The 26,649-nt window shown below is 34.4% G+C and overlaps 1 protein-coding gene across 1 annotated transcript in view; it reads left to right on the top strand.

Moving 5' to 3' along the window:
- TMEFF2 (transmembrane protein with EGF like and two follistatin like domains 2) overlaps positions 1-26,649 on the top strand; it is a gene marked incomplete at both ends in the record, with an annotated part of 232,698 nt that overhangs the window by 167,468 nt on the left and 38,581 nt on the right. The window contains 2 exons of the mRNA XM_084255730.1: positions 16,471-16,619; positions 17,632-17,691. Coding sequence (XP_084111856.1) covers positions 16,471-16,619; positions 17,632-17,691 — 209 coding nt within the window. The remainder of the gene's footprint in view (positions 1-16,470; positions 16,620-17,631; positions 17,692-26,649) is intronic.

The following is a 26,649-nucleotide window of genomic DNA, read 5'->3' as shown; positions in this document are numbered from 1 at the left end:
ATTTTTCCCTCCAAAATATTTATACACTGTTTAACATGTCTTATGATTCCAATTGTTGATGTAGTGATAGTTGCATATAATATAAGCAATACATTGACACACATTATTTGTCTTGTTCTACCTAAATTTTTGAATCTGTAGACCTTCCAACCAGTACAGGCCCAAGTTTTATTCAATGTTCACTAGCTACTGCTGCATCTCTGAGATGAAATGGATCTGTTGATACAAGTATAATTGGAAGTCAGATCACAATGATCAAATGATCAAATTACTTGAATTAGACACATACTGAATTGCCTAAAGATGAAGAAACTGCTTGATTGGCACAGGCTTACAGCAGACAGCAACCTTCAATCACTTTCTACCACAGCAGTAAACACTGACTCATACTTTGATGGGTAGGTGATCTTAAGGATAGTAATAACAAAGGTTGGTACAAATTAAATAATCATTAAAAGAAATAAAGCTGATTAAGTTTTTGCTCAGAATAAGAAGATTCTGACAGATGGGGAATCTCAATGATGAGCATCACAATGACAAAACAGATTGAAATTTTATAATAAGAATTCTAATGCCAAAAAATGTACATAGATAATGAAAAGTCTAACTGTATGCACTGCACGTAGCCTAAGGCTGTCAAATTAGAGGGATCTTTACCATTCATACTGTTTTCTGAAGAATGATCCTTGGGACACAAAATTCATCATCATATTTAAAATAACTTAGTCCACATACCAGGGATATTTGACCTTTTTGTTTTTTGGTAAATATCAAAATGTCTAATAACTTGTACATGGTAGACAGTCGATTTATTAAGCAAATATTATTGTACATCCACTGTGAGCTAAGCATTTAACAAAAACTAATAAATATTCATTGCATATGAGATTGAGGAAATACATTTCTTGATAATTGAAGCAAAATAATACACATTGATCTAATTAACCATGTAATTCAAATCGAAATTTTGTATAGATAACTAATAATAGCAGCATATTTTTAAGTCAAAAATGCCCTTTATTTACTCATTTATTCAACAAATATTTACTGCATGCCTATCTTGTGCACTCAGGTATTGTTCTTGGCCTGAATAATATAACTGTGAACAAAACAGACCAAGTCACTCTCTCTGTGCAGCATGCATTGAAGTGGAGACAATAGACAATTAAACAAGTATACAACCTATCGGATTCAGTGATGGAACTGTTCTGACTTTGTTAGGGGGGTTAGGAAATGCATCTCTAAATAGGTCATATTTGAGTCCTGTGAGTATCTGATGTAAGAACATGCCAGGCAGAGGGAGCCCAAATGAAAAATCCTAGTGACAGAAGCATTTCTGATGTGTTTCGGGAGCAGTTAAAAGTCCGGTGTGGTTGGAGCAAGGAAAGGGTGGGGGAGATTGCTAAGAAATGAAATTGAAGAGGTCACCCAGGGCCAGATCACGTAAGGCCTCATAAACCATGATAAGAAACATAGATTTTATTCTAAGGTCAATGGAAAGCCTTTGCTGGATTTTGAGCAAGGGAATGATTTGATCTCCTTTATTTTAAAAGCATATGGCTGGCTGTGTTGTAAGCTGACTCTAGGGAGGCAGAGAGAAACAGAGAGCAATTCAGAGGCTCTTTCACTTCTCTGGTGATTTATACCTATAGAGTAAATGTATATTCATCTTTAGCTCTTTCTCAATTCTGAGACACTTAGTGTCCTAATTTTGAATTAGTTTCTAATATTTTTCCTATGTTCAGAGAAAAAATTAATTTATATACACTTCTGCTCATTTTTATATACCTTGATATACTGATCATTTTCCTCAGTGCATTATGAATGTCATGATTCAAGTTATTCTCTGATCTATGAGTATAAATACAAAGTTAAAGTCACCTCATTTTTTCTAGATTAAAATATATTTGATTAGAATAGCACTAAATATATTTGATTAGAAAAGCACTTTTTCATATTAGAAAAACCTGTTAGATAACAAACCAGTTCATTTATTTTTGCTTCACAAAGATGTTATATTAGTCATTATTTTAACAATCATCATTTGTCCATATTTGTCCATGTTGACAAATGCCTTTGCTCATCACTCCAGCTTGTACCTCAGACCTTGCCTGTGCATTCAGTTTCCCCTTGAAAAGATCTCAGCTTTACTCAGACAAATATATTTCACCCCACTCACAGTGTTGGAAGATTAGCTGGGTACCAGATAGTTCATTTATTTAGAGTTAGCTTTTTATCAAGGAAAATAGAAGCTTAAACTCCAACTCATGTTGAAGGCGCCCCGACTGATGCAACATCTGGATGAGTAATGAAAGTCTCCTGTACAGCTCGCTGGCATTGGCCCCATTGGTGCCTTGATGTGTGTCTCATAATGATCTCAGCAAGCAGCAAGTCAGCCTTCCTGGCAAATGTCAAACCTTGGTAGATCATTTGTGAGTAAAGAAAGGCACAGAATATGTGCTATTTAGCAATACAAACTTAAGTGATCAAACAATGATTTTAAATTTTAATCAGCTATTGGCTGATATACTTAAAAGGAATTCATTTATGTTTTCTAACATGCCCATTTATAGTGTGATACTTCAAGTTGCTTATTTTGAAAATCATAAAAGGTGATAATAAGGAATATGAATTCAAAGAGATTGTAATTTAACTTGCTTAAGATAGAAGACTTACAATTTATGAAATAGATGAATACCATGAGTAAGAGTAAATAAAATCCCAGATGCCTTATTTGGGTCCCCAAAATAACAACAATAAAAAAAAACACAACAAAACAAAACAAAAACAGACAACTATAAATCAGAGACATCCTGCAGGGCAACGGGGGGGAAAGGGATCGGAATGAGGGAGAGAGGAGCACAGGGGACTGGTGATGGTGCACGCGTAAATTGGTGGTGGACATTCTGTGGGGACTACACCTAAGAAAAGAAAGTAAACATTTTTTAAAAATGAACAATGATGTAAAATATATATAAATAAATAAAGAGTAAATCATAGCCCCAGTATACACTCCATATATTGTCGCCAAAAATCTTAAATTACGAAAATATTGCCAAATTTCAGGTAATAAAATGATAATTCTAATGTCTTTTACAATCAGTAGCTTATTTGATTCATTAAAATGTTTTTTTCTCAGAAATAATTTAAAATACTCTTTTGAAAATCATGTTTTGTTGCTATAATGGACTCTTACTATGACTGAAAGAAAAGTCCACATTTGATTATGCATATTAAAAAACTTCCTGAGATGAAGTTGAAAACAAGACCATTTTCCATAGCTATGCTTAAGAATAGAAATGTGGACATTTTAATTAGAATAGAAAAAATAGCACCATTAGCAAATAACTCTGGCATGAAAAAAAACAGAGCGAAAGAATTCAGTGTGACCTTATGCATGTTGCTCTGTATTTTTATCTAAAATCCATAAATCTACTATTTGATAATACAAATATATTCACCTTTCTCTCACTTATATTGTCTCTGCATGTAAATATAGTACATTTATATCATGTTTATTGAAAATTTATAATTTATTTTATGTTATTAGGAATTTTGAACTTTTCCAGTGTTCTAAACAGTAAGCTTCTCTGCTAGATTGTAAGCTCCATAAATGACAAAAACTTTTTCATAAGTACTTGGACTGCATATTTAACAAATATTTGAGAAGAGACAAAGCAGTGAAGAGAGAAAGAGGAAGGAGGGAATGACAGAGTTAACAAGGACTAAAAATAAATGTAGCAGTGAAATTAATTTATTTTAACATTACTCAGGTCAATGATATTCTAAAACTTAAGAATGTATAATATTTCTGGAAAACCAGATAAATAAGCTAATGGTTTATGTATTTTGAAAGTTATAAAGAATCAAAAACTGAAGTCAAGGGGACAATGCCAAATATCTCATCTTTAAAAACAGAATATACTGAAGATGCTATTGATTAAGTTTCTTTTTAACAACAAAAAAAGAAAGAGCCATTAGTCTTTTTATACTTCCAAATGTGGCAGAAAGACCATTATAGATTTTCGATAAATATGCATGGCAAATATTTCTTTACTCCACATTGAATCGAAGCTTATTTGCAGTTAATCAAGTAGATATAGGTGGAAAGGTAATGTAGTTTGATGGCCATCTACAAATGGGCTAGATCAATTTCATGCAAGGTGAAGAAATGAACTCTTTAAGAGCAAGGGAAGCACCAGAACCTGTTAGGTACCAAATATCACATGAAGTTGTTTCCATTTGTTCTCCACTTAATCCTTAGACAACTTCTCAAGGTGGGTGTTATTGTGATTTAGAAATGATTTTACACATTTTACAGATGAATCAAGTATTCTTGCAAAATTTTAACGCAGAACTGTATCATTCATTTGGCAAGCATTTACTATTCACAGATAATGGGCTGAGGTACCTAGTTACAAGATCCATGATCGATGTTCTTCCCACTAAAGTGGAAACGTGTGACACAGGACAGGTTGGTGAGTGTAGCAAGACTAGAGATGAATAAAGAGCAAGAACCCTAGTAGAGGAAGCATCAACCCTAGGAAGAAAGCATTCTTAGATGACAAAAAGTATGGTTTAGAGCTCTGGAAAGTTAGAAAACACCAAATAATTCACTGATTTGAAGAACATTAAGGCACTATAGGAAAACCAAACAGGAATCCTCAATTATTCATCCATCCATTCATTCAGCCATCATATGTAAGATCTCTACTTTCTGCAAAGCACTGTGCTATAGTGTCAGGGAGGATGGGAGAGAATGCCATTTATTTAGTAGAGACTTCAGTAAAAAAAAGAACCAACAAAGACTGTGAAAATGGCAGGAAGATGGGGATATGCTGGATAAACAGAAATAATTGGTAATATGAATAACAGTGTTAGGGTTTTGGAGTTGACCACCATCAGCATCATCTTATGGGCCAGTTTATTCTCTAGTGTCCTGCAGCTAGAAGATCCAGAAACTAGAGAGCAACCAAACCAGTACCCAGAGTCCTGACTTATGGTGCCAAGTTCTTTCAATGACCTGGCCTAACTTTCCGAAACCTTTCTGGATCTGGGTCAGAAGATATATGCTATCATTTATAACAAAACATTGGACAAGAGTTTTAGGGAAGGAGAAAAGTCTTTTGATTTATCATGTCTTATTTCACTGAACACACAGGACAAACTCAATGGAGCAAAGAGAATGAGAAGTGTTATCATTAGGGAGGTATCTTCACTACAGTAAGGACTTACAAATCCTCTTGCTGTAAGTCACCATGGAAACCACCTGTTGAAAGTCCAACTCCTCCTTAAAGTTCTAGTTCAAACATCTCATCCTCTGTGAAACCTTCCTAGACCCTCTAGGTAAAGTCATTATTCCTCCTCACTGCTCTCTGAAGACTTTGTTCATACCAACAAAGTCAGCTCTGATGATACTGTTTTATGGACATTTGATTTTCTCATTCTGTTGTGATCACTACCGCCAGTGGGATCACATGTCGTTAGGGTGTCTCTGATGTCTAGCCCAGAAGCTAATAGCTAGTAGGTGCTTACTACACTTATGGGATTAGACAGAATTAAGTGAGATTTGTGATAAATGAAAATGCATGTGCCTAGGAGGAAAAAGAAAAAGAAGCTCTAAAAGGCTAACAGTAATAGTGGCAGCCCTCCCAATCTTTAACAAGAGTGGCTTAGCCAAAGTTCTCGGCAGGGAGACAGTACACATCCTTTGCCTTCTTGCCTTTTAAAGCTTAATGTTTTTGAGAAACTCTGGAGCCTTCTTATTTCAAGGCAAAATGTTCAAACATTTAGACTTAAAGTCTTTCATCCCAAGGGTTTCGGAATAGCTCGCAACTATTTCTGGCCGACAACACTGACATACAGCCCTGTTTCTGAGCAATCAAAACTCATGGGCAATTTTGCAGGAAGTCAATAGAGAACGCTGGCTGAAGCCTGTAAACTGAAATGCCACCATGTGCTTGCAAGTTTAACATTTAAGTGGGCACGCAAGTAAGATGAGGAGAGTTAGCAGTGATTCCTTTCATATAATAAACTCTGCTTGAAAGTTGTTTTTGTTAAGGCATTTCCCAATCTTAGTTACACACAGAAACATTTTATTCCACTGGAATTTTTCCTGGCAATTTTTTTTTTCAATTTTGGTTTAAAGGATTTAGAAATAAATTATCTATAGGGCCTCGCCTGGTGGCGCAGCGGTTGAGCGCTGGACTGCGAAGCTGCCCGCAGCCTTTGCAGCGCCGGTTTGATCCCTGGCCGCTGGCGAGGGTCCCACATGGCGCGCAGACCTCTCCTGCCTCCCGCTGCTCCCCTCAGCAGTGTACTTCCTCAGCCTGCCTGCTCTGCTCTCCGCTCTGACTCTGGTGAATTCTCTCATCCTCCCGTACTTCTGACTGTACCCAGTGCTTTTACAAATAAATAAAAATAAATAAATAAATAAATAAATAAATAAATAAATCATCTATGTCTAAATCAACACAAAAAATATTTGTCAAGCTGATAATTTTACCAGTTTGAATAACCTGCATCTACCACTTTGTTTTAATGATTACATTTTACAATATTTTCTTTTGATATTAAGAACATGATATTACAGAAAAGTTAACGGCATCTTCTGTCTTTAATCATATTTCCTATCTCCCCTTTCTTTAGGAAAAGCTGGGGTATAACATCCCTATCATAGTTTATTACCATATTTATTAAATATCAGTTTAAAAACGAATTCCAATTAAATTAACTCTAAAATTAATAAGTAAAAAAGAAAGGATGATGTAGTCATAAAGGGGAATCATTTGATACAAGTTTTAATTATCGGTGGAATTTGTTCATGCCAGCATAGTTTAATCAATGTCTTGTTTTTATACTGAATAATAACAGCATAAAATTTTGTGGATATTGGTCTGGAAAAAAGGTGTTTTGAAAAACACTGAGAATTAATTGTATGAAGAAATGTTATAAATATACTGATGTCAACCTCATTTTCTTAAATTTATGTAGCAAGATTCAATAGAATCAATAGCAGTAGTTGGATATTTTGTTTCTATGTACCCCATCCATCATTCATTTTACACACACACACACACACACACACACACGACTTACTTTGAGCATCCAAGAGCCAACTAAGAGAGGAGACCACAGTAGGTCCTAAACTGACATTTTGGGAGATTTTGTAGGTCATCAAGTGAGACTACCTTTTTTTCTCTGAAAAGAATTATCCCAAGTGTCCTTTTAAGAAAACAAATAAATATGAAGGAAATGAAAACCACCAGAACAGTGCAATGGATGACACTTTCAAACCAGCAATCTTACCACAACACAAAACTATTATTCACCTACTGTTTTTTATCACTTCTGGGTGAAATCCAAGGGTGTGGTGTTAAGTTGTAGTTTTGTCAAAAATCTTGACTGTAATGATTTTCACATATATTTACTCCTGAGAGTTCTTTGTCAAATGAAAACATACAAGAGGGCTGGTTTGTAAAATATAAACATTCAGCCACTTCCCCAACTCAAGTGGGTGTGAGAATGTGGCAAGTGGGCCAGAAGGACAGCTGGAGCGCTCACAGAATCACGAAGAAAGGAGTGAGTGGGCATTTAGTCTCTCGCGTTATTCAAATGAGATTTTCTTTTCATAATTTCATTGCATTGTTTTTCCTTCCAACATTTTATTGTGGGTTTTTTGTGCTTTCTGACTTTGTTGTGTGCTTAGAGCCATCTCTCAGAGCGAGAGTGCTTCTTAGTAATCAGAGTCATCCTTGGTTATGTTTTCCAGTTTAATGAGCAAGAGTATAACATGATGGTAATGAGGGATTTTTGCTTCAAGATATTTTTTAAACTGTATATGAGTAAGAAGAATGTTTACTTTGATTATTTTAAGATGTAAATGTAACTGCTTCAAAAAGGAAAAGGTAGATGCATCCTGGGAAAATGCAACTGTGATATAAGAAATTGTCCGTAAGTTGTAGCCTCCATCAACCCTATTATATATACTGGAGACGGGTGTGGGAGCACTCGCTGTTTTAGAGGGAGACTTGTTTGCACTCTAAGGCAGTGGGCTTGAATAACTATCTGCTGCCACTGTGGTTTTGCAGCAGTAGCTTTAAATCAGCCCTAGAATAGACACTAACACAAGAAGTCATTCTCCTTCAACTACAATTAAGGGTGCTTACATATAACCATCATGTAGACCACTGTTTTCCCTGTCCCAATAGCAAAGAAAGAAAACTCTCTGTCCTGAGTCCTACACACATAGCTACCTCCCTTAGCCTGCCTGTTCTTCTAATAAGTTTCCGATTTGGAACACAAGGCAGATCAGGAACAAAGCAGGAAAGGGTAGAGCAGGAAGGGCATGGTGGTGACATTCTTGCTTAGTACTTGTCTGTAATATGCCTTAAGTATCTAGCCACTAAGCCTTATTGATTCTTCCTTTTCTTCCTTAGAGTGAATGCCTCTCTCCAGGGCTTTCCTTGCTAGTCCCTCTAGTTTACAGAGATGACCTGGCGACTAGTCCCTCTGCCTGCACTCCACTGCAAGTGTAATCTTTCTAAAGCACCCCTTTCATCATGTTGACCTTCTCATCACCCTGTGCTCAAAAAGCTTTCGGGACTCCCTATTGCTTAGAAGATAAAGGTCACTTCTTGGGATGGAATTGAGTCCCTTTATAATCTGTCTAGAGTGGTGTATTCCACCACTTTTGACACGTAGAGTCCATTCCAATCAAACTGATCTATTCTTGGTCCCCAGCACCCGGTGTGCTGTCTGCCTCTGCACATTGCCCCATGGGATTCACTCTACCACAATTCTTTTAAATCCTACCCATCTTTTGAGATATTTCAGTTATCACTTTTTTTCCTCCCTATTTCATGAGTATTAAACTTGGGAGTCATGTGGATGTTTGAGCTAATTAACAGCCTGTCACAAGGAATCCTGTCTACTGTCTCATCTCCTTTTTCCCACTTTATTTCATTACTTGGTGAATCAGTTCTGCTGAATGATCTATCGCTGATGTTTTGGAATCAGTGCATTTATTCACTTGTCCCTGTCACCTGACCCCACACACCTATAGCATATAATCTGTCCTTTAATGCATGTCAATGAATCATGTACGTTATGAATATTAAATCCCTCATAATGAAATGAAAGGGAGGGAGAGAGGTGTGACTAGAGCCATAGTTAAGATTTCTCAATAAGCTATGCATGCAATCTGCCTCAAAAAGACACAAGTAAGAAACTTGCTTAACATATGATTTCTGAGTCCTACTCCAGATCTATGGCATCAAAATTTCTTATGGTGAATCTTACACACACTAAATTTGGAAGATCTCTTAAGCAGTTTTAGAGAATTAGAAAGAGTATCTATTATAATTACAATGCACCACAGCTGCACAGGAATATCACCTGCAGCATTTTTGCAATTACTCTTACCTAGCCTTCACACCAGACCTGCTAGGTAAGAATCTCTGTGTTGGGACCCAATCAAATGGGTTTTTGAAATATATTTGAAAGGTTTTGATGCACATCCAGAATTGACAACCACTAAGTCAAAAGTCAATGATGACCAATATCTACTGGGTAATTGTAACTTCTCAAAAGCTTCTTTAAGCAGTTTATGTGCACTATTCCATCTAATCCCTGCAGTCCTGAGTTTGCATCTCCATTTCTCAGGCTCAGGGGAATTTAGTAACTAGTTCAATGCTATTCAGCTAGTAAATCATCAAGCTTCAATTAGACACAGATCTAGTCACATATCCCCATCTACCTTTATTATATTAGATATTATTTCAATGTATGACCATCAGTCTCTTCCCCAACAATTGTTTCTCCTGCTCAAAATGGGATTCTTTGCAAAAGTCGTATACCATCCGAAGAAGGGATTTCTCAATTTCCTTTGTTCAGACACCCATTGATTGGCTATTTGTTCTTGGCTTTTTCCAATCAGTGAGTCCCAATATTACCAAGACTTTTCCATCTAATAGGCCGACTTCTATGCTTTGCCTCTTTATAAAAGAGATATATTGATTGCTATTAAGTTTTCCTATGTACAGTATAAACTTGGTCTCCTTGGAAAACCTCAGTGTAGTACTGGATAATGTGTCTGGGGAAGGTAGTTCTTCCTCCTAGATATCAAAACTGAAAGGATTGTCCTTCATAAAGTAAATAATAATAGTAATAATACTAAGCTCATATGTGTTAATTCAGTAGCAATAGATGGACTTAAAAGTTTTTTCTTTCATTGGATGCTTAGCCACACTTTGTCTGCAGGGTCTAAGTTTTCAATTCATTTTTACATCTTGTATCTCATTTTACCCCCTCCTCCAAAGACTCATCGTCATTCCTGGAATTGTATTTTCTTTAAAGATAAAATACTTATAATAAAGTTTCATCAAAAGGAGTGATGTGAGAGTTAATGAACAAATAGAGTATAACAAGAGTCTTGAATGAAAGGTACACACTGTGTTTTACTGTTATTAATATAATGCAGCTCATTCATTACGTTCTGACAGAAAGCACAGACAGTGGCTCTGACCTCATTTACTGATCAGGCAGAAGGTTTCTGCACGGTAACCCCAGAGATAGACAGACTCAAGGGAAACAAGCCAGTCAAGGTCCAAAAACTCCCAGAAAGCCAACTTCGTTGCAGTGCTTCTGGGTGCTTTAAAACTGATCAGAAATATCATATACTCAAAATTTGGAATGGACACTGAGGCAAGGACCCTGAGAGAGGAAGGAGTGACAGGCGTGGTTAATAGATAGAACATAATCTAGTGAAATTAAGGAGCAGTCACAAACCAGACACATGAATAAGTAATTTGCTACCTGGCAGCATTGCATCCTGACACGGGTGGACTAGAGGCATTCCTAAATACAGGACGAAGGCTTATTTAACTCATTGCTGAACATTCTGGTAAGAGCCATTTCAAAAAGGCAGGGTACTAAATTAATGTCACATCCCCCAAAATATTCATGAGGTAATTGTCAATGTAAGAACATTGTCTTGGACACCACCTCTTACAGCCCATAATTTACATTCTTCATTCCATCAAGTGGTCTTTTAAAATTATTGAATGTTTCATTTCTTTCTTAAAATTCAGAGAGCTAAGGTTTTCAGTCAATACTAATTTTCTTTGAAGGATTTTCAGAGGGTAGTATTTCTATATAGCGACCCCTGAAATTATTATTTTCAAGTAGGGCTGGCTCTTTTTCTTTGTAGCCTAGAAGAAAAGAGATCTATGTAATCGTAATGTCAAAATGTCAGAAGACTGAGATAGGTTGAAAAAAAGAAGAAAAGAAAAGAAAATACAAAAAAAAAAAAATTAAAGGCATCCATGCAGTCCTCAGCCTTACAAATTCTTGGCTCATGTAAAATACTTGTGACATGCTATAATTAACTAGTTACTCCTTTCAGAATGAATAATAATGTAATTATTTGCCAAAAGCAGTGAAGAAAGGATAGTTTCTGTTTTTAAAAATGTCCGCCTTTCATTTTTGTGGAAAGAAAAACCCTGGATTAATTTACATAAGCTGCTAAAGTACAGAGTGACCTGCAATTTCACCATTACACTATATGATAATTCTGTCACCTTTTCATCAGAACCTTATATTTTTCTATGGTTTGAAATAGCAATAAAGTGACAAGTTGCTACCAAGTTCAAATTATATGGGTTCCTAAAAACTGCACTCAGGTACCACAAAGTCTAAGGAGAAACCAGGCTATTGAAAATATCTTTGCACAATTGAACTTGATGCCATTAAAGCGAGTAAGGGTTCCTGCTCTGTTTCCTTTTTCAGAGTAGATTCAAATAAGAGGAGAAAGGTGAACATTAGTTCTTCACAGCCTTCTCTTTCTGTAGAGACTTCATGTGCCCAGTGGCAGGAAGTTAGTGAGAGTTTATATGCCCCGATCAGCAGTTCTTACCTCCGTATTCATGCCCGGCTCACTGACTTTAACTCCTTTCCACTCCTTTCCAGCATTCTCTCCGTAATTCATTCAGTCATTTATTGAAGAGCTGCTAAGATGAACTATGCTAGGTACCAGGAATTCAAAGGTCAAAAAAGGTATCTTGCCTTTGAGAAGGTTGCAGAAAAGTAAAAATATAAACTAGTAAATAGTCTCATTAGCAATGCAGTCAATGCTACCAGATTTCATGCTCTACATACATGCACACAAATTCATTCACTCATATAAACATACAAAATTACTCAGCCCCATGAATATAAACTTCCCAAAATTCCAGACTCTTTAATTTGAAACAGATGCTTGGAAAGATTTATTGTTAAATTTTTCCAATTTTATAATTTCAGTGTCAGGGTGCATGCTGTGTATACGTGTGTTTTCATGTGGAACCAACTTTACTTAGAGTTTGCTTAAGTATAAAATATTCAGAACAATCTCTGCCTTGAATAGTCAGAATTATTTAATACATATCCAATTAGTTACTCATTCTAAGACCAACTATTAGTTCAGAATATCTTAAAGCTAACATTAACTGATATACCCCTATGGTGCTAAAAATCCTGCATCACTTGTTCGGGAAGACATAGACTAAGAGCCATTTTGATTAAACATAATAAAATGATAAATATTCCAAGAATAGACTTAACCTCATTTTTTCCTCCAAGTCCTATTCATCCAAAGTATGCCTTAATTAGTTAATAGTAGGAATTTGGGTCTATCTTCCTTTTTTTTGTACTGCACATTATGTAGAAAACTGCAAGCTGTGGCATCAGACTGTCTATATTTGAAATTAGGTTCTTCCCTGTATAAACGATGAACATTTTCCAAGACCCAATTTTCTTATCTGCAACATAGAAATGGTAACAGTAACTACTTTATAGAGAGAGAAGATGAAAGAAAAGTAGTAGGATATAAAGCCTATGTCATATAAACTAGTTTTATTGTTACTATCATTATTATCCTCAAGTTCAGTTGCATATTCATTTTATCTCAGTAAGAATAGTTAATATTTTCCAAGAAAGTTTTTTAGTTCTCCTTTGTCTGTTTTGATGGCAGTATAGTGATGATAATTTATATGAATGCTGCTTTTTCTTTAAGAACATAAAATCATGTTGGGCCTCCCCGGTGGCACAGCGGTTGAGCGCTGGCTTACAAAGCTGCCCGCAGCCTCTGCAGCGCCAGTTCGATCCCCGGCTGCTGGGTGAGGTTCCCACATGGCGCGCAGACCTCTCCTGCCACCCGCTGCTCCCCTCAGCAGTGTATTTCATCCGTCTGCCTGTTCTGCTCCCTGCTCTGGCTCTGGTGAATTCTCTCAAACTCCCGCACTTCTGACTGTACCCAGTGCTTTTATAAATAAATAAATCAATCTTTAAAAAAAAAAAAAAAACATAAAATCATGTTGCCCTAGTCATTTATTCATTTGTTTAACTATTAAATATATAGTTATTGAAAGCTTAGTATATGTAAGGCATTGGGATAGGAAACACAAAGATAATTTATCCTCAACCAGTAGGGGTCAAAATTAGCTTAGAATTTCAGACAACATTCCTGGAATCCAGTATGATTTTTCTAACTAATTAAGGTTATTAAACTTTAGATACAAAATTATAGCAAATAATGATCATATAACCAAAGTTCATTGGTCTTACATAAACACAGAAATGGTAGATCTTTGGTAAGCCAGTCACAATGTTTTCCTTTCTCAAGGCTACATAGAGTTTTCAAGCCATTTCAGCACATTTTTGAGCTTCTGCAATTATTCAAAAAGAGAAAATTGTTCTCAATAGACTTACAGCTTTCAATAATTGCTGAACTTTACAAGCATGATATTTTTATTATACTCATGCCTTTATTTGATATATGCAAGGCCATAAGAGGAAGGAAAGAGGAAGGGGTAATGGTGTTATACAGTTGAGAAAAGGATAAATATCTCTGCACTTGTGAAGTTTGTAGCAAACTATATCTTACTTTCACCTCAAAGAATCTAGGTCTTCCATTTGAGATGAGAATAGAAATGCCAAATGTCTGTACTTTTTTCTTAGCCATTCCTTGAAACATTTCATCTGAGGCAGCAAGAGTCAGGAATTTCCAAGAGGGAAACCAACCTTGAAAGGAGACCCTGAGCAAACAATGCTTAAAATGGAAAGAAAAGAATATTTTAGCAACAGAAAAATCTGTGGGACTAAGATCGGATCAGTCAAACTGGAAAAAAAATATTAAATAGGAAAAGGAGGAGATTATAAAATATACTGAACAATTGTTTAATTTGGTGCTATATGGCTTAAGTAAATTTTTCACTGAGACATTGAATCTAATCAATTCAACTCAACCGAATTTTCTCTTCCCATCCTATTCTGATTCCACTATCTTGTTATGTAATGAAGTGGGCTTCTGAGCTGTCAGTCATTTCCTTTTGTGAAGATTATATATGGTGAAAATAACTGATTTAATTTAATAACTGGATTTAATTTGGAGATACTTGGAGAACCTTGCTGTCTCACATAATTTGCTAGATAAACAGATGAGTTGACTTGCCATTCTGACAGATAATTATTTTGGCATATTTCAAAGGAGTAACTCCTAGAGTCTAAGACAACAACAGTCAAAGTCTAAACTGGTTGGAAGGTAAATAGAACCACCTTTTACAAAATATAAAATGCCAAACCCCTCCCCTCTTTGATACAAATGGTTAAGGAGAGCAAGCCTCATTTATAAAGTGTGGTCTCCAAATTCACTGTGAAGAAACAAAAGCTCATTGAAACAAATAGGCAGGTCCCAATCTCAGATTTTCCAGATGCCAAGAATCAGCCAAGATAACCACATCATCATTCCAGTAACATGACAGCATCATAGCCAAGGAGAAAACACCAATCTTCATGATTTAAGCATTTAGAGATGGATACCATCTACCTTTGCTATTTGTACCTAAATAGGTGAACATAAAAATAATCACGTTTTCCCAAAGCAAATCTCTTACCAAAAAAATTAGCACATTTTTACCCACCATTTCTAATAGAGATCCAAGCAGTTCTGATACAGATGGTCTAAGGACTACACTCTGAGAAGCACTGGTGTAAAGACAAAACTTCTCTCACTCAATCAACAAACTGATCAAGCAGTGATTCCCAGGAAGTGGGTCTGCTGCCAGGCTGACTGCTTAGGAATACAGAATCCTAGCTTCTGCCCCCAGATTTACTGAGGCCCAAAAACCTGCTTATAAATCAATAATTTAAAAGTTCTCCTGGAGATTCTAATACTCAGACTGTGGTGAGAGACAACGGTTTCATTTTATGTTAGCACATCAATAGGTGGTCTTTGTTCCACAATTTACTAGCTCTTTGACCTTATCTAATATCATTAGTCTGTAAAATAGCTGTTGTGAAGATCACATGAGCAATGCATGTTAAAAACCCAGCATGTCATAAGGTGGTTGTTTTTGTTATCATTGTATTATACACCAAACCCCAAGTAATCCACATAAGAGGCAGGCTCACCACTTGAAGAAGCATATAATCTATTTAGAAAAATAATGTAAATGCTAATAAAAATTTTAAATATGAGCTTATATTCTAAGGTAATAACATATTTTGCACACACAAAAAAAACACAGTATTCTGAGTAATGAAATAGATTGTAAAATGCCGAGAATTATAAAGCATAGGACGGAAAAAATCACATGAAGTTTGCTTTAAAATGTTCTAGGTTAGGCGACCTAATTTCATTAATTCACAAAATTTTTATTTATATCATAGAAAAATATTAAAATCATAACTAGCAATCAGCTTATATTTAGTATTTAAAACTAGAAGTAGGAAAAGAATAGTATAAATCTGGGAAATAAGTCCCCCGGATAGACTTCAAGGAATTCACAAAAAAACCTGAAATTTTATGGAAATAATCTTTCTATGGATCTGTGATTTTTGAGGAGACATCATACCTTTCACTTGATTCTCAAGGATTTCATGACCCCCTAAATGTTAAGGACCACTGAAGATTACTATTTAGCACATTTTACATGCATCCTCATGGATGCTGAAGAAATTTGATTCCAGATCATCTACTTGTTTACTTTCTTTTAAATGTCCTCTGAATCATTTTCCTCAAGCTTCCACCATTCAAATAGCCTGAGAAAAGAAGTAACATAGAAGAAATTTATTTCAGGAAATTGTAAAGCAGAGTTTCATGGTTACCTCAGCTTATTCAAATTCTGCAAGCATCAGCATGGAAATGTACTCACATGTATTCAAAGTCCTAGTAGCAGAGATTAACTGATGGTTGTTCTCTGAGTTTTCCCTTTTTTATTTTTATCCACTGTTCAGTCTTTTGAATTAGTTTTGATTAGTTCTGTGTTTCTTTTCATCTCAGGTAGAAAAGTGAAGGAACCTCCCTAGAAGGATGCAATTCAATTTTGCCAACTTGCATTTTGCCAACCTAGCAATTCTTCCACATTGTATTTTATTTATAATGTGGTAACAACGCTATTGATGTTACATATTTTTATTTCTCTTCTCTTTCAGGTGTGTGTGCAACATTGACTGTTCTCAAACCAACTTCAATCCCCTCTGTGCTTCTGATGGGAAATCTTATGATAATGCATGTCAAATCAAAGAAGCATCATGTCAGAAACAAGAGAAAATTGAAGTCATGTCGTTGGGTCGATGTGAAGGTAATGCTCATACCAAAATTCATTTCAAAGAATATATTTAGTCTGTGTAGAAATGAAAAGTGAAGTTAACTCCTTATTAGGCAGCTATTTATTTCATTTCTGAAAGATAGTTCTGATTTATCAAAGATAGTAGATTCTACTGTAGCATTCAAACAGTCCATGTCTTTTTCTATATAATGGGACTGTATCCTCACAATGCGGTAACTAGAGAAGCCAATATTCAAAAGATTGTGGAAATTCTCCTTGCAGAAGAAAAAGAAGCAAAATCAAAATCATTATTAGTAAAGAATTTAAGGGTTTATTAGACAACCTTGAATTTAAAAGCAAATCATACCATTATTATGTGTTGCTCCAAAAGAAGTATTTTGAGTGCATTTTCAAAAGCAGGTGTACTAAAATTTTCTATTTTGCTTCTTGTTCAGAGACATTTTCTTGGTTTGTGACTTGTTATTTTTTGACTCAACTTACCTCAATCATAATTGTGAACCTTCTTCTTATCTCAAACTTTAGCAAACAGGTATCACTCTATTATTCAGAAACTAATAATGTAAATCTGTCATTATATAAAAATACACAAAGGTTGTCATTTATAGTTGCAAAAATTCATTAACTGCTGAATGACTTCAATCATATATAGACTATAGAGAACTAAAACAAAGTAACAGACAAAACTACAATAGAAATCTGACTATAGAATTAAGTCTACCAGAGGGCAAGAGTACAGGGTGGGGAGGGTGGGTGCAAAGGGGAGAGCAGGCCCAATGGACCATGATGGAAGATTATGGGTGCTTTGGTGGTGAGTGTGGTGTGGTGTGGTAATACACAATGTGAAGAGGTGTGACTCCATACCTCTGATTCATGTACAGTGTTTTTAAACTGACTTACCACAATAAAAAAATAATCAATTTTAAAAATTCCTTAGTTGCAAGATACTGTTAGAAGGATAATAGAGGTTTGACATTACATATTTAGGAAACAGCTTATCAATCTTTATTATTATTTTTTAACACAGATAACACAACTACAACTACTAAATCTGAAGATGGGCATTATGCAAGAACAGATTATGCAGGTACATATTATTATAATATTTTCTACTATAAAATATGAGTACTTTTATGAAAGTATTCTGGGGAAAAGTCATTTACCATTGTTCCCTAGACCTTGCAAGATTTCCGATACACAGTAGTCATCTCTTGCTTAGTTCAAACTTTCAATAGTCAACAGTGAATTTTTGTTGAAGTTTTCCTACCAGACTTAGAGCTATTGTCAAAAATGTCAGTAAGATATAATTAACTTGTTTTGACAGTGTAAATGGTACAAATGACAAAACATTTATCAAATTAATGGGCATCAATGAAAATTAATGCAATTTTTGGCAGTGTATTGTAATAAATGCAAATGTTCTTGTTTGAATTTTCACAAAAGTCAACAATAAAAAAGTTTGCTCATCCCTAACAAATCTGGAAAGAAAGGACAGTTATAAATAGTAACAGAGACAATCTATAGATGCAGAACTTAAAAGTTATATGTATAATTAATTTTTAAAATAATAAATTTCTTTCATTTATTTAGAAACCAGAATGTGGCTTCTGACATATAAAATTATATTGCAAGAATGTAAATCTTCTTTAGCAATTATAGAATATTATTTGAGGAGTATTTCTACCTACTTGAAATTTCCTAGAGTCAGAAATAATTTATGGGAATGTAAATGGGATTTTAAGAGATTCTCAAATTTTATAGAAATGTAGAAAAATTATAACAATTAAATTATTTATTGATGTTGATAATGATATGAATTGTTTCTTTTTAGACAGAACTTTTTATTTAGTTGTTAAGCATTTATAACTAGATTTTTGATTAACATTCCCTCATAAATAGTTGCTTTTTATCTTTCAAAATATATACTATGATTTATTATTTCTGAAATTGTATTTCCTTTAATAATACTTCTGATGTTATATTTATATACAATATACATCTCAATGAAATTGAACGAGATAAATATTTTGCATATATGGTTAACCTAGCCCCTTCCTCACCTCTATCCTTCTCCCCCATTTTCAAAATTGTATAAATATAGCTTAGAAATTGCATTATTTCTTTCATAAATACTTTAGCATGCCCATCTAAAGGATCAACCCTTTAAAAAAATTGTTAATTTTTTGTTAATAATTTTTTTAACAATTATCATACCTAAAGTAATTATGAATAATTCCCCAGAATGCATAGCTTTTATCAAATTTATTTGATAAATAATATTTTATTTTGTGGCACATTTTACAGTACTAGTGTTTCCAAAATTGCACCTTGGGATATATTGATTTATAGAAAAATATTAAAATGAATAAAAGATATAATGAAAAAACAATGTCTGAGATTAACATATATATTTTTAAAATTTTAAATAGTCAAACTTAAATTCCATATTTTTATTATAAATAATAACTATATCTTGATGGTGTTATAAGCCAGTCTGTACCATTATTTAATTTTACTGTATCCTAAAATACTTGAAGATTTCATAAGAATCTCATTTCAATACAAGTAACTCATTTGGGAAAAAAAATCTTCAAAAATGTAAAATCTATGAATACCTTTTGGATTAAACTGTCCATGATTGGACTCATAAAAAAAGCAAACCTTTCCTAAGAATTTTATGTCTGAAACAAAAAACTTCTTCAAGTTAATTAGCATCAATATGCAAATATATATCATTTATAAAATCGTACCAATAAGTATAATAATGGAATCTGCCACTCTCTATCATTCATATTGCATATTAATAGCTTGTCCATTCTTCAGAGTTTTGAGTATTGAATTTTATTCCAAAAAAAATTCATGTTGAGTTTGTTTTCAAACAGAGGATCTCTACTCTTTAGTGTCTGTGCTTTCCATTGATAGTTACATAATCTTATCTGTTCAGTGAACATGAGAAGGAAAGAGAATGTGTTTTTAAATATATGCAAAGGAAAATTTTTTATTAAGGCATTCATTGTTGTCCAAACCTTCTAATTTGACATCAGATTTATCTAGTAAACCTCAAAGAACAACTTCCAAGATAAAAGTAAAGTTTTAAAACACATGTTTGTTGAAATCCTTATTTAAAGATAAGAATGAAGATAGTCAATTGAAGCTTGAAATTCCTAATTAAATGTTGATTACATACTTTAAATTCCCCTTGAATTTAATTTAGATGTTGTTATCTTCATCAGCTATCTTATTAAAATACAGTGTATGCCCATTTTTAAACATTATTTAAGTAATAGTCATACTCCTCTACATTTTCTATCTCCCAATTGTGTATTTGCATTTTCCTGAATTTAGGAATAAAAACTTTGGGGGATGGGGAGAAGGAAAAGGAACCACAAGCAACTCAGTGTGTCATTGTCCATTTAATTTCTGTTTTACAAGCTTGTAACTCTCCAAGGAGGGAAGACAGGAACAGTGTGACTCGCAGTCTAGAAATCAGCTATGTCCTCCCGGTAATTTAAAGACAGAGTCATTTCCCTGCCAGACAAACATCCCTGGACCCTCCCAGCAGAAGGAAATACTAATCTTAACACCCTCAACTATCCCCTTGTATTTTGCTAACGCTACATGTTCAAAACATTTGACAACACCTCCCCTCTTTTCCCTTTGAGCCTACTTTAAAGTTATTAACTCAAGAACATACCTTTCTGATTACAAAAATAGAAATATACTTTGAAGAAAGCCTAATCTTAAAAAAGATATGCTGTGCCTCATCTAAAATATCATTTAAAAGAGACTCCACTAAGGACCCACGGGGACTAATTTACAATATAAGTGAATGATAACTTAGGGAACCAAGCCTCCGACAAGATTAACTTGCAGTCCGTGGTAGAATGTCACCGAAGTTGCACAAAGCTATGAATCCCATGATCCTCGCAGGCATGTAACTGTCATAGCCACTAAGACACTAAAGAATTCACCAGGTCATCCCTGCCTGCTTTATTTATTTCTTGCTGGCTGTATCTGACTTGGGTCTCTATTCTGCACTCTGTCATTTAATGAGACCCAAGGCGTTAATAGGTCCGGAATCAAACAGTCGTGAATGTTTTCTTCTTTCATCAGTCTAAGACTTGGGCTTAGATTCAGGTTTTTCTCTACACTTTCAGAAAGATGCAAAAAATACATTTTATAAAGCCACAACGCTAGGGCTTTCAGGGATTTCCATTGTTTCAAAATATTATATTATTAAATTTTCCTTTTGGAAGTTTTATAATGTTTTTTACATCCTCAAATTCATAACATTTTCTTAAAACACATGTACACACACACACACACACCCCCATATCGCCTTCATTTCTTGTAATGAAAAAATGAAGTTCAGTTATTTTGGTTTTTTTGTATCTGATGCATGAATTTTTTTTGCTATGTTGCCTTTCTGTCTAAAAGTCTGGTCCTGTTTCCAAAAAGGCTACATATTTTTCCAGTACAATCTACTTAATTTTATAAATTGTTAAATAAAAAAAGTTAAATTATTTTGTCTTTTATCATCCAGAAAGTAAAATGTATTTTCTTTTATGACATTCTTTACCAATTTCCAAAAGCATTTGCAGTGGCTTATAATTACAATATATTCGACGAAATCATTTAAAGAGAAATTGAAAACATAAAAGCAGAACTGTTGAGAAAAATAAGTATATCAACAACAGACTATTAGAATTACTGTATTTAGCCCTAAGCTTCCTTGCAACCAATGTGAAAAGAGAAATCATGGTTGAATCAATTCATTCCACAAATATTTACTAAGTCCCTGCTGTACGCACTCCACTGTCTTGGGCTTCGGTCTCAGCTGAAATGGAGCTTAGCTTTTCATTATCTCATAGAAAATAATCAGTTCAAAGACAAAGTTTCTCTAGTGCTAAATTTTAAAGGAAATGATTAGTATAGATCTTTTTATGTATTGTCCCTGGAAAACATGGAAGGGATAATATATTCAACAATGATTTTTGTAAAATATGCCAAGAGGTCCTTTATATGAATGGGGATTTTAAAAACCAATTTTTGATAATATTCCAGATCATCACATTACTCAATGGTAGTGTTCCTATGGCAGTCCAAAGTAATGAGTTATATTTAAGTATTTAAGTATATTTCCAAATTAGCAAAAATTATAAATAAATAACAGAATACTAAAGGAAATGGCTGTGAGGGACAGTGTGTACAGCTAATTTCCTCTTGTAGCCTCAGGTACAGCAGGAACTGAATAAGAGATCAGTCAGAAAGTCTCAGTAAAGATAAAGATGTTAGATTACAGTATGTATAGGAGGAATGTATTTTATTAGCTATTCAAGAGGAAGGTATATCTAAAGTCATCTCCAGGGGAGGTAAAGGAGGCTAGATCCCCAGTTCTGAGTGTGGTATCCTCATGGGTTTACTTGTTGCACCTTACAAGGGGTCTGTTGGTTTCTTGAAACATTAAGTGAGGATTAATTTCTAGGAAATATTCTCTTTAGAAACCTCTCCATTGTCTCTACACAATAAATTAGATATTAAGCTCAGGTTTGAAATATGAAAAAAAGAAATCAGAAATACACCTAGAAACCAAATTCTATCCATTCTTATTCCATCAATCCATTTTTCTACACTAAGGAGAAACTGACATCCTGAAAGGATATCTAGATAGTCTAAGTGAATTGTCATAATAACTTGCTCTCCATAGAAGCCATTGCAATTTACGAAGGCTTTTCACATATTTTGTCTTTTTTGGTCCTGACAACAGAAATGTGAGGAAGATATTATATGCATTTGACAGGTGAGAAGTGGAGGTTTGGGGAGATTAAGTAAAAAGAGTACATGATGAAACCAAGGTTAAAAACCATCATTTCTAATTCCAGGATCCAGCAAAAGTATGAATAAAGAGGGACCAGATGAAAAGTGTCTCTACCTAACCCCCCTTTAGAGGCCTGGGGCCTTATTCTGCACCCTGAAGTTTAACCCCGTAGGAGGTTCAGATTCAAAAAATGTTTCTCCATGATGTCTGCATTGCTGTAAGAGGTTCCAAAGTGTTACTTTTCTCTTCAAATGTATGACTCTATCTTATGAGAATCCTATCAGCTATCTATTGCTCGGCTTTTGAATTCTCCTGTTCATTTTCCTATTTCCCCTCAGAGACAAGAGAAATTAAAGAGAACAGTGTTTGCTCCCAAGTAACACTACATTAATAGAAAAGGTGTGCGTGATACTTTGGTTTTAAAAAGATCCGTTCACATTGCCTTATTTTCTGTAATGTCAACTCAGTAAAAGAGAGTGATAAATACTATGGGAAATAAGATCAAGGCTGAGAGAAGTTAAGTGGTTGAAATAGAATTGGGCACAGTATTTTGACATATGGGACACTTGCTTGACTTATATGCTACTTGCCTTGATTGCTCTTCCTTGATGCATATACAGACAGGAATATCAACTGTTTCCATATCATATTTACAATGTGAATTAATTCAGTCATGTGGCAAAAATCTACATTTAAAATGGAAGCTTTTTCCATTTGCTCATGAACACAAGGAGCACTTCACCGGAAAGCATGTTATGTCTAGGCCAATAATTTGATCTGTAGGAAATAAATAAATAGCAGCAAATGCAGGCAGCAGCTTGTAGCACAAATATTAGTATCAACAGTGAAATAAATAAAAATGTTTGCCCAGGCTATTACAGTGCCACCAGACTAGCCTAGAATATTTAAGCTAAGGAAATGAATTAAGATGTCAAGATTTTCTCAAGATTTCTGAGGGAAAGTGTCTCAATTCAAGTATTTTTCCCTCTGGGATTTGCATTAGAGAGCTGCAAAATTTATAAAGCTTTCTATGAACTCTAACTCATGATTTTTCCTGCCTTCATGAACTTCTGTGCTTTCATTGTTTTCCCCATAAAATCATGTAGCCAGTCATCTGAAATATTATGTTATGTTCATGGTTATAGATAAACATAGAAATAGTATTTGCAATACAGATGAAGGTTTTCTACTGAAGAGTTGCCTTGGGCCTTGTAGACACTCCAAAAAACTTTGTGTTTATGCCCCAGTTCATAAATGCATCCTGCAACATTTATGTGTATTTTTTCCTATTTGAAATTGTCCTTTCTGAAGCAAATTGTTCACCTTCAGGAGTTACTTATCTACTTGTCTCTTCCATAAAGATTTGGCAGCCAGTTTTATTAACTAACATCATGAAATCAGGCAAGGCTAAGTTCAAACACTGACTTTTCGATTATTAATTGTCTAACCTTGAGTCAATTTGTTGACCTTCTGAGTCTTCATCTGCTCAGTGGAGATAATAAGCTATTTCCATATGGTGGGAGTTTGAATTAAAAGACATTATTTAAGGCATTACAAATATCTAGTAAGCTAGGTATTGTTACTATTTTCCTTTTGGCCTGACAGTTGAAACAAATTTATTTTTATGGGAAAGATAACACATCATAAGGGTAAGGTCCATTATCATAATATATATTCAGACTTTTTGTGCATATATTCTCTTTTTATGAGCTCATACAATTGCAGAAGTTTTATATCTATATATGTTTTGTTTTGCTTCCCAAGTTACATAACAAACTGTTACAAAGCCTTTGGCTGGCTTTTTAATTCATCTATAAAGAAATATTTATTGAGTACCTAGCATATATAAGTCATCAGCACATTGTTATATTTAAATGTTCACATGGCCAATTTTTTAGTTTTCCTCCAGTCAATATAATTTTATGTATGACTTTTTTGATTACTTTAAAATAATATGATCACCAAATTATTATAACATGAATTCAAATAGAAATTTAGCAAGAGGACCTAACATTTAACAGAACTGCAAGATCATGATATCACTTATATTTCTTTTCTATTTGACCTTTAAAACTAGTGATTTATACCTCCAGGGTATATGTGGGAAGAACTTACACATTTATTATTTAAAAGAAACCTATATAATGAGTGACCTAGTGATGTGGACATAACAAGTAAAAAAGCAGGAATGCGGTATAAGAATTAATTTGTGGTATAAAAACATCATTTTCATTTAGAAAAGTTAATATTTTAATATTCACACATCCTCAGTCAATACACACACACACATACACACACACACACACACACACAACACCTTAAATAGGCAGAGCAAGGCCAAAAAGAAACATTTTCAACAAAAATTGATTATCAAGGAAAGGTTTCTACTTGTAAAAGAGAAACAAGCTATTTGAGCTCAAAGATATGGATGTCACTAGTTAAAGTGACATATTTTCCAACTTAATTTACCTTTTAACCTTAAATATATTATTTCCATTCCTAGGAAAAATAGTATAAGTATGGGTATAATGTGTGAAACTGGAAGAAAATTAGACTATATTCAAAAGCTCTGTTTAATTTTAAGATTCATTGTTTTCCATAAAACTAATACCTAGAATTCAAACAATTGCAAAAATAATTCCAGAACACTTCGTTTTGCTGTTTTTGTTGATGAGTATGACATGGTTCAAATATATGAACCCAAAATATTAAGTACATGAAAAATTCAGTCTTGACACCTGAGACTGTGTACAAACACAATGATCTAAAAATATTTTAAAATATCTGTGAAACTAAAAATCTCTCAGATAAATTACTTTTCTAAACATTGTTATTTGTTCCATAGGCTTTATCTTTTTCCCTCTTATTGTTCATTTGGAAAATTCTTAGACTTTTAGTTTGAACTCAATGGAGTCAGGAAAAATCTAAATTATAAGTCAAAATGTAAGCTTAGCAGTATATGAAAATCACTGATAAGAATCAAGGGAAGTGATGATCCAGTAACCTAGAAATAATGAGAAACAAAGAGGACAATACCCCATCCCTCCCTGAGTTTTGGGATATAAGAAAGAAGAGTAGGAGAAATACAAGAAGGGAGAAGGCTTAGGAGAATGTTTAAGGGATTCTGAATTCTAAAGGAAAGCTAGTGCTTCAGTGTACAAGGTGAAAAATGAGATATCAGTGAGCTATCTGAAGATAAAAAGACATATGCCAATTATGGATCCCAGTGCCTAGTGAACTATGGGAAGTTGTTGGAAGTCTGGGGCAGAGAAATAGCTTTAGTCAAGGGTGAGAAACAAGAAGGGCAACAATGTCATGGACATAATGGTTTGGTGGGGAGGATGGATAACCGGGACCAGGTGAATATTGGATATTGAATAATTCATAATAAAAATGAACTTGTAGACTCAGAAATCTAAATTTCTAGCACACAGAGCATAAGTTGTTACTCAGTGGTGAACTCAAATTAACCAAACTCAGTGCTTGCCTATTGATTTGTGATGACAAGAATTACTTAGAGGACTTTCGTCTTCTGACCAGTACATTCTCTTCTTACAGTTGAATTCTCTGTGGAGCCCAATTATAATGAGGGCACTTAGTGAATGTGAATAGAGCATATATTCTTCACTTGTTTAAGGCATCAAACTAAGATAGTCTGATGCAAATGTCTATGCAATAAGGATAATCCTACCCTTGAATCAGGACAGGTAATAGATGCCTTTTACCAGGGCCCCTTCCCATGGTTAGTGCTTGTACTAACACTATTGACTTGTGTGAATCTTCATTGTCTGAATTTTTATTTCTGAATTATTATTCTAAACCAACATGCAATTAGTGTTTTGTTAGGCAGTACACATCCAAATTCACTTCTGCAGATTGACTGTTCATGTACTGCCACAATTATTCTTCAAATCTTGCACCATTGGGTTTTCTTTCCTATTTATTTTCTGCTTATTTAAAGCATCACAAGGAGGTTGAAGGTTTCCAGTCTTTTTACATAATTTCTGAGCAAATCCCATTCCTTCCTTCACACTCCCAGTCACTCACCCTTCCCCTTAGTGGCATGAATGGCTTTGTTCCTGATTTCTGATTCTTCTGAGGAAGACCCATCAGGCAGGCCAAGTAAACTTATTTGTAAGGTAGTTTTAATAAGGTGCCCTTGTTGTCTTCTATTTGTCAATTAATAGTAAACATAGCACCTCATCAACAATGACAAGCAGCTATTAA

The sequence above is a fragment of the Talpa europaea genome, assembly GCF_964194135.1.
Source record: "Talpa europaea genome assembly, chromosome: 1".
NCBI classification, from domain to species: Eukaryota; Metazoa; Chordata; class Mammalia; order Eulipotyphla; family Talpidae; genus Talpa; species Talpa europaea.
This window is presented reverse-complemented; position numbering and strand designations above follow the sequence as displayed.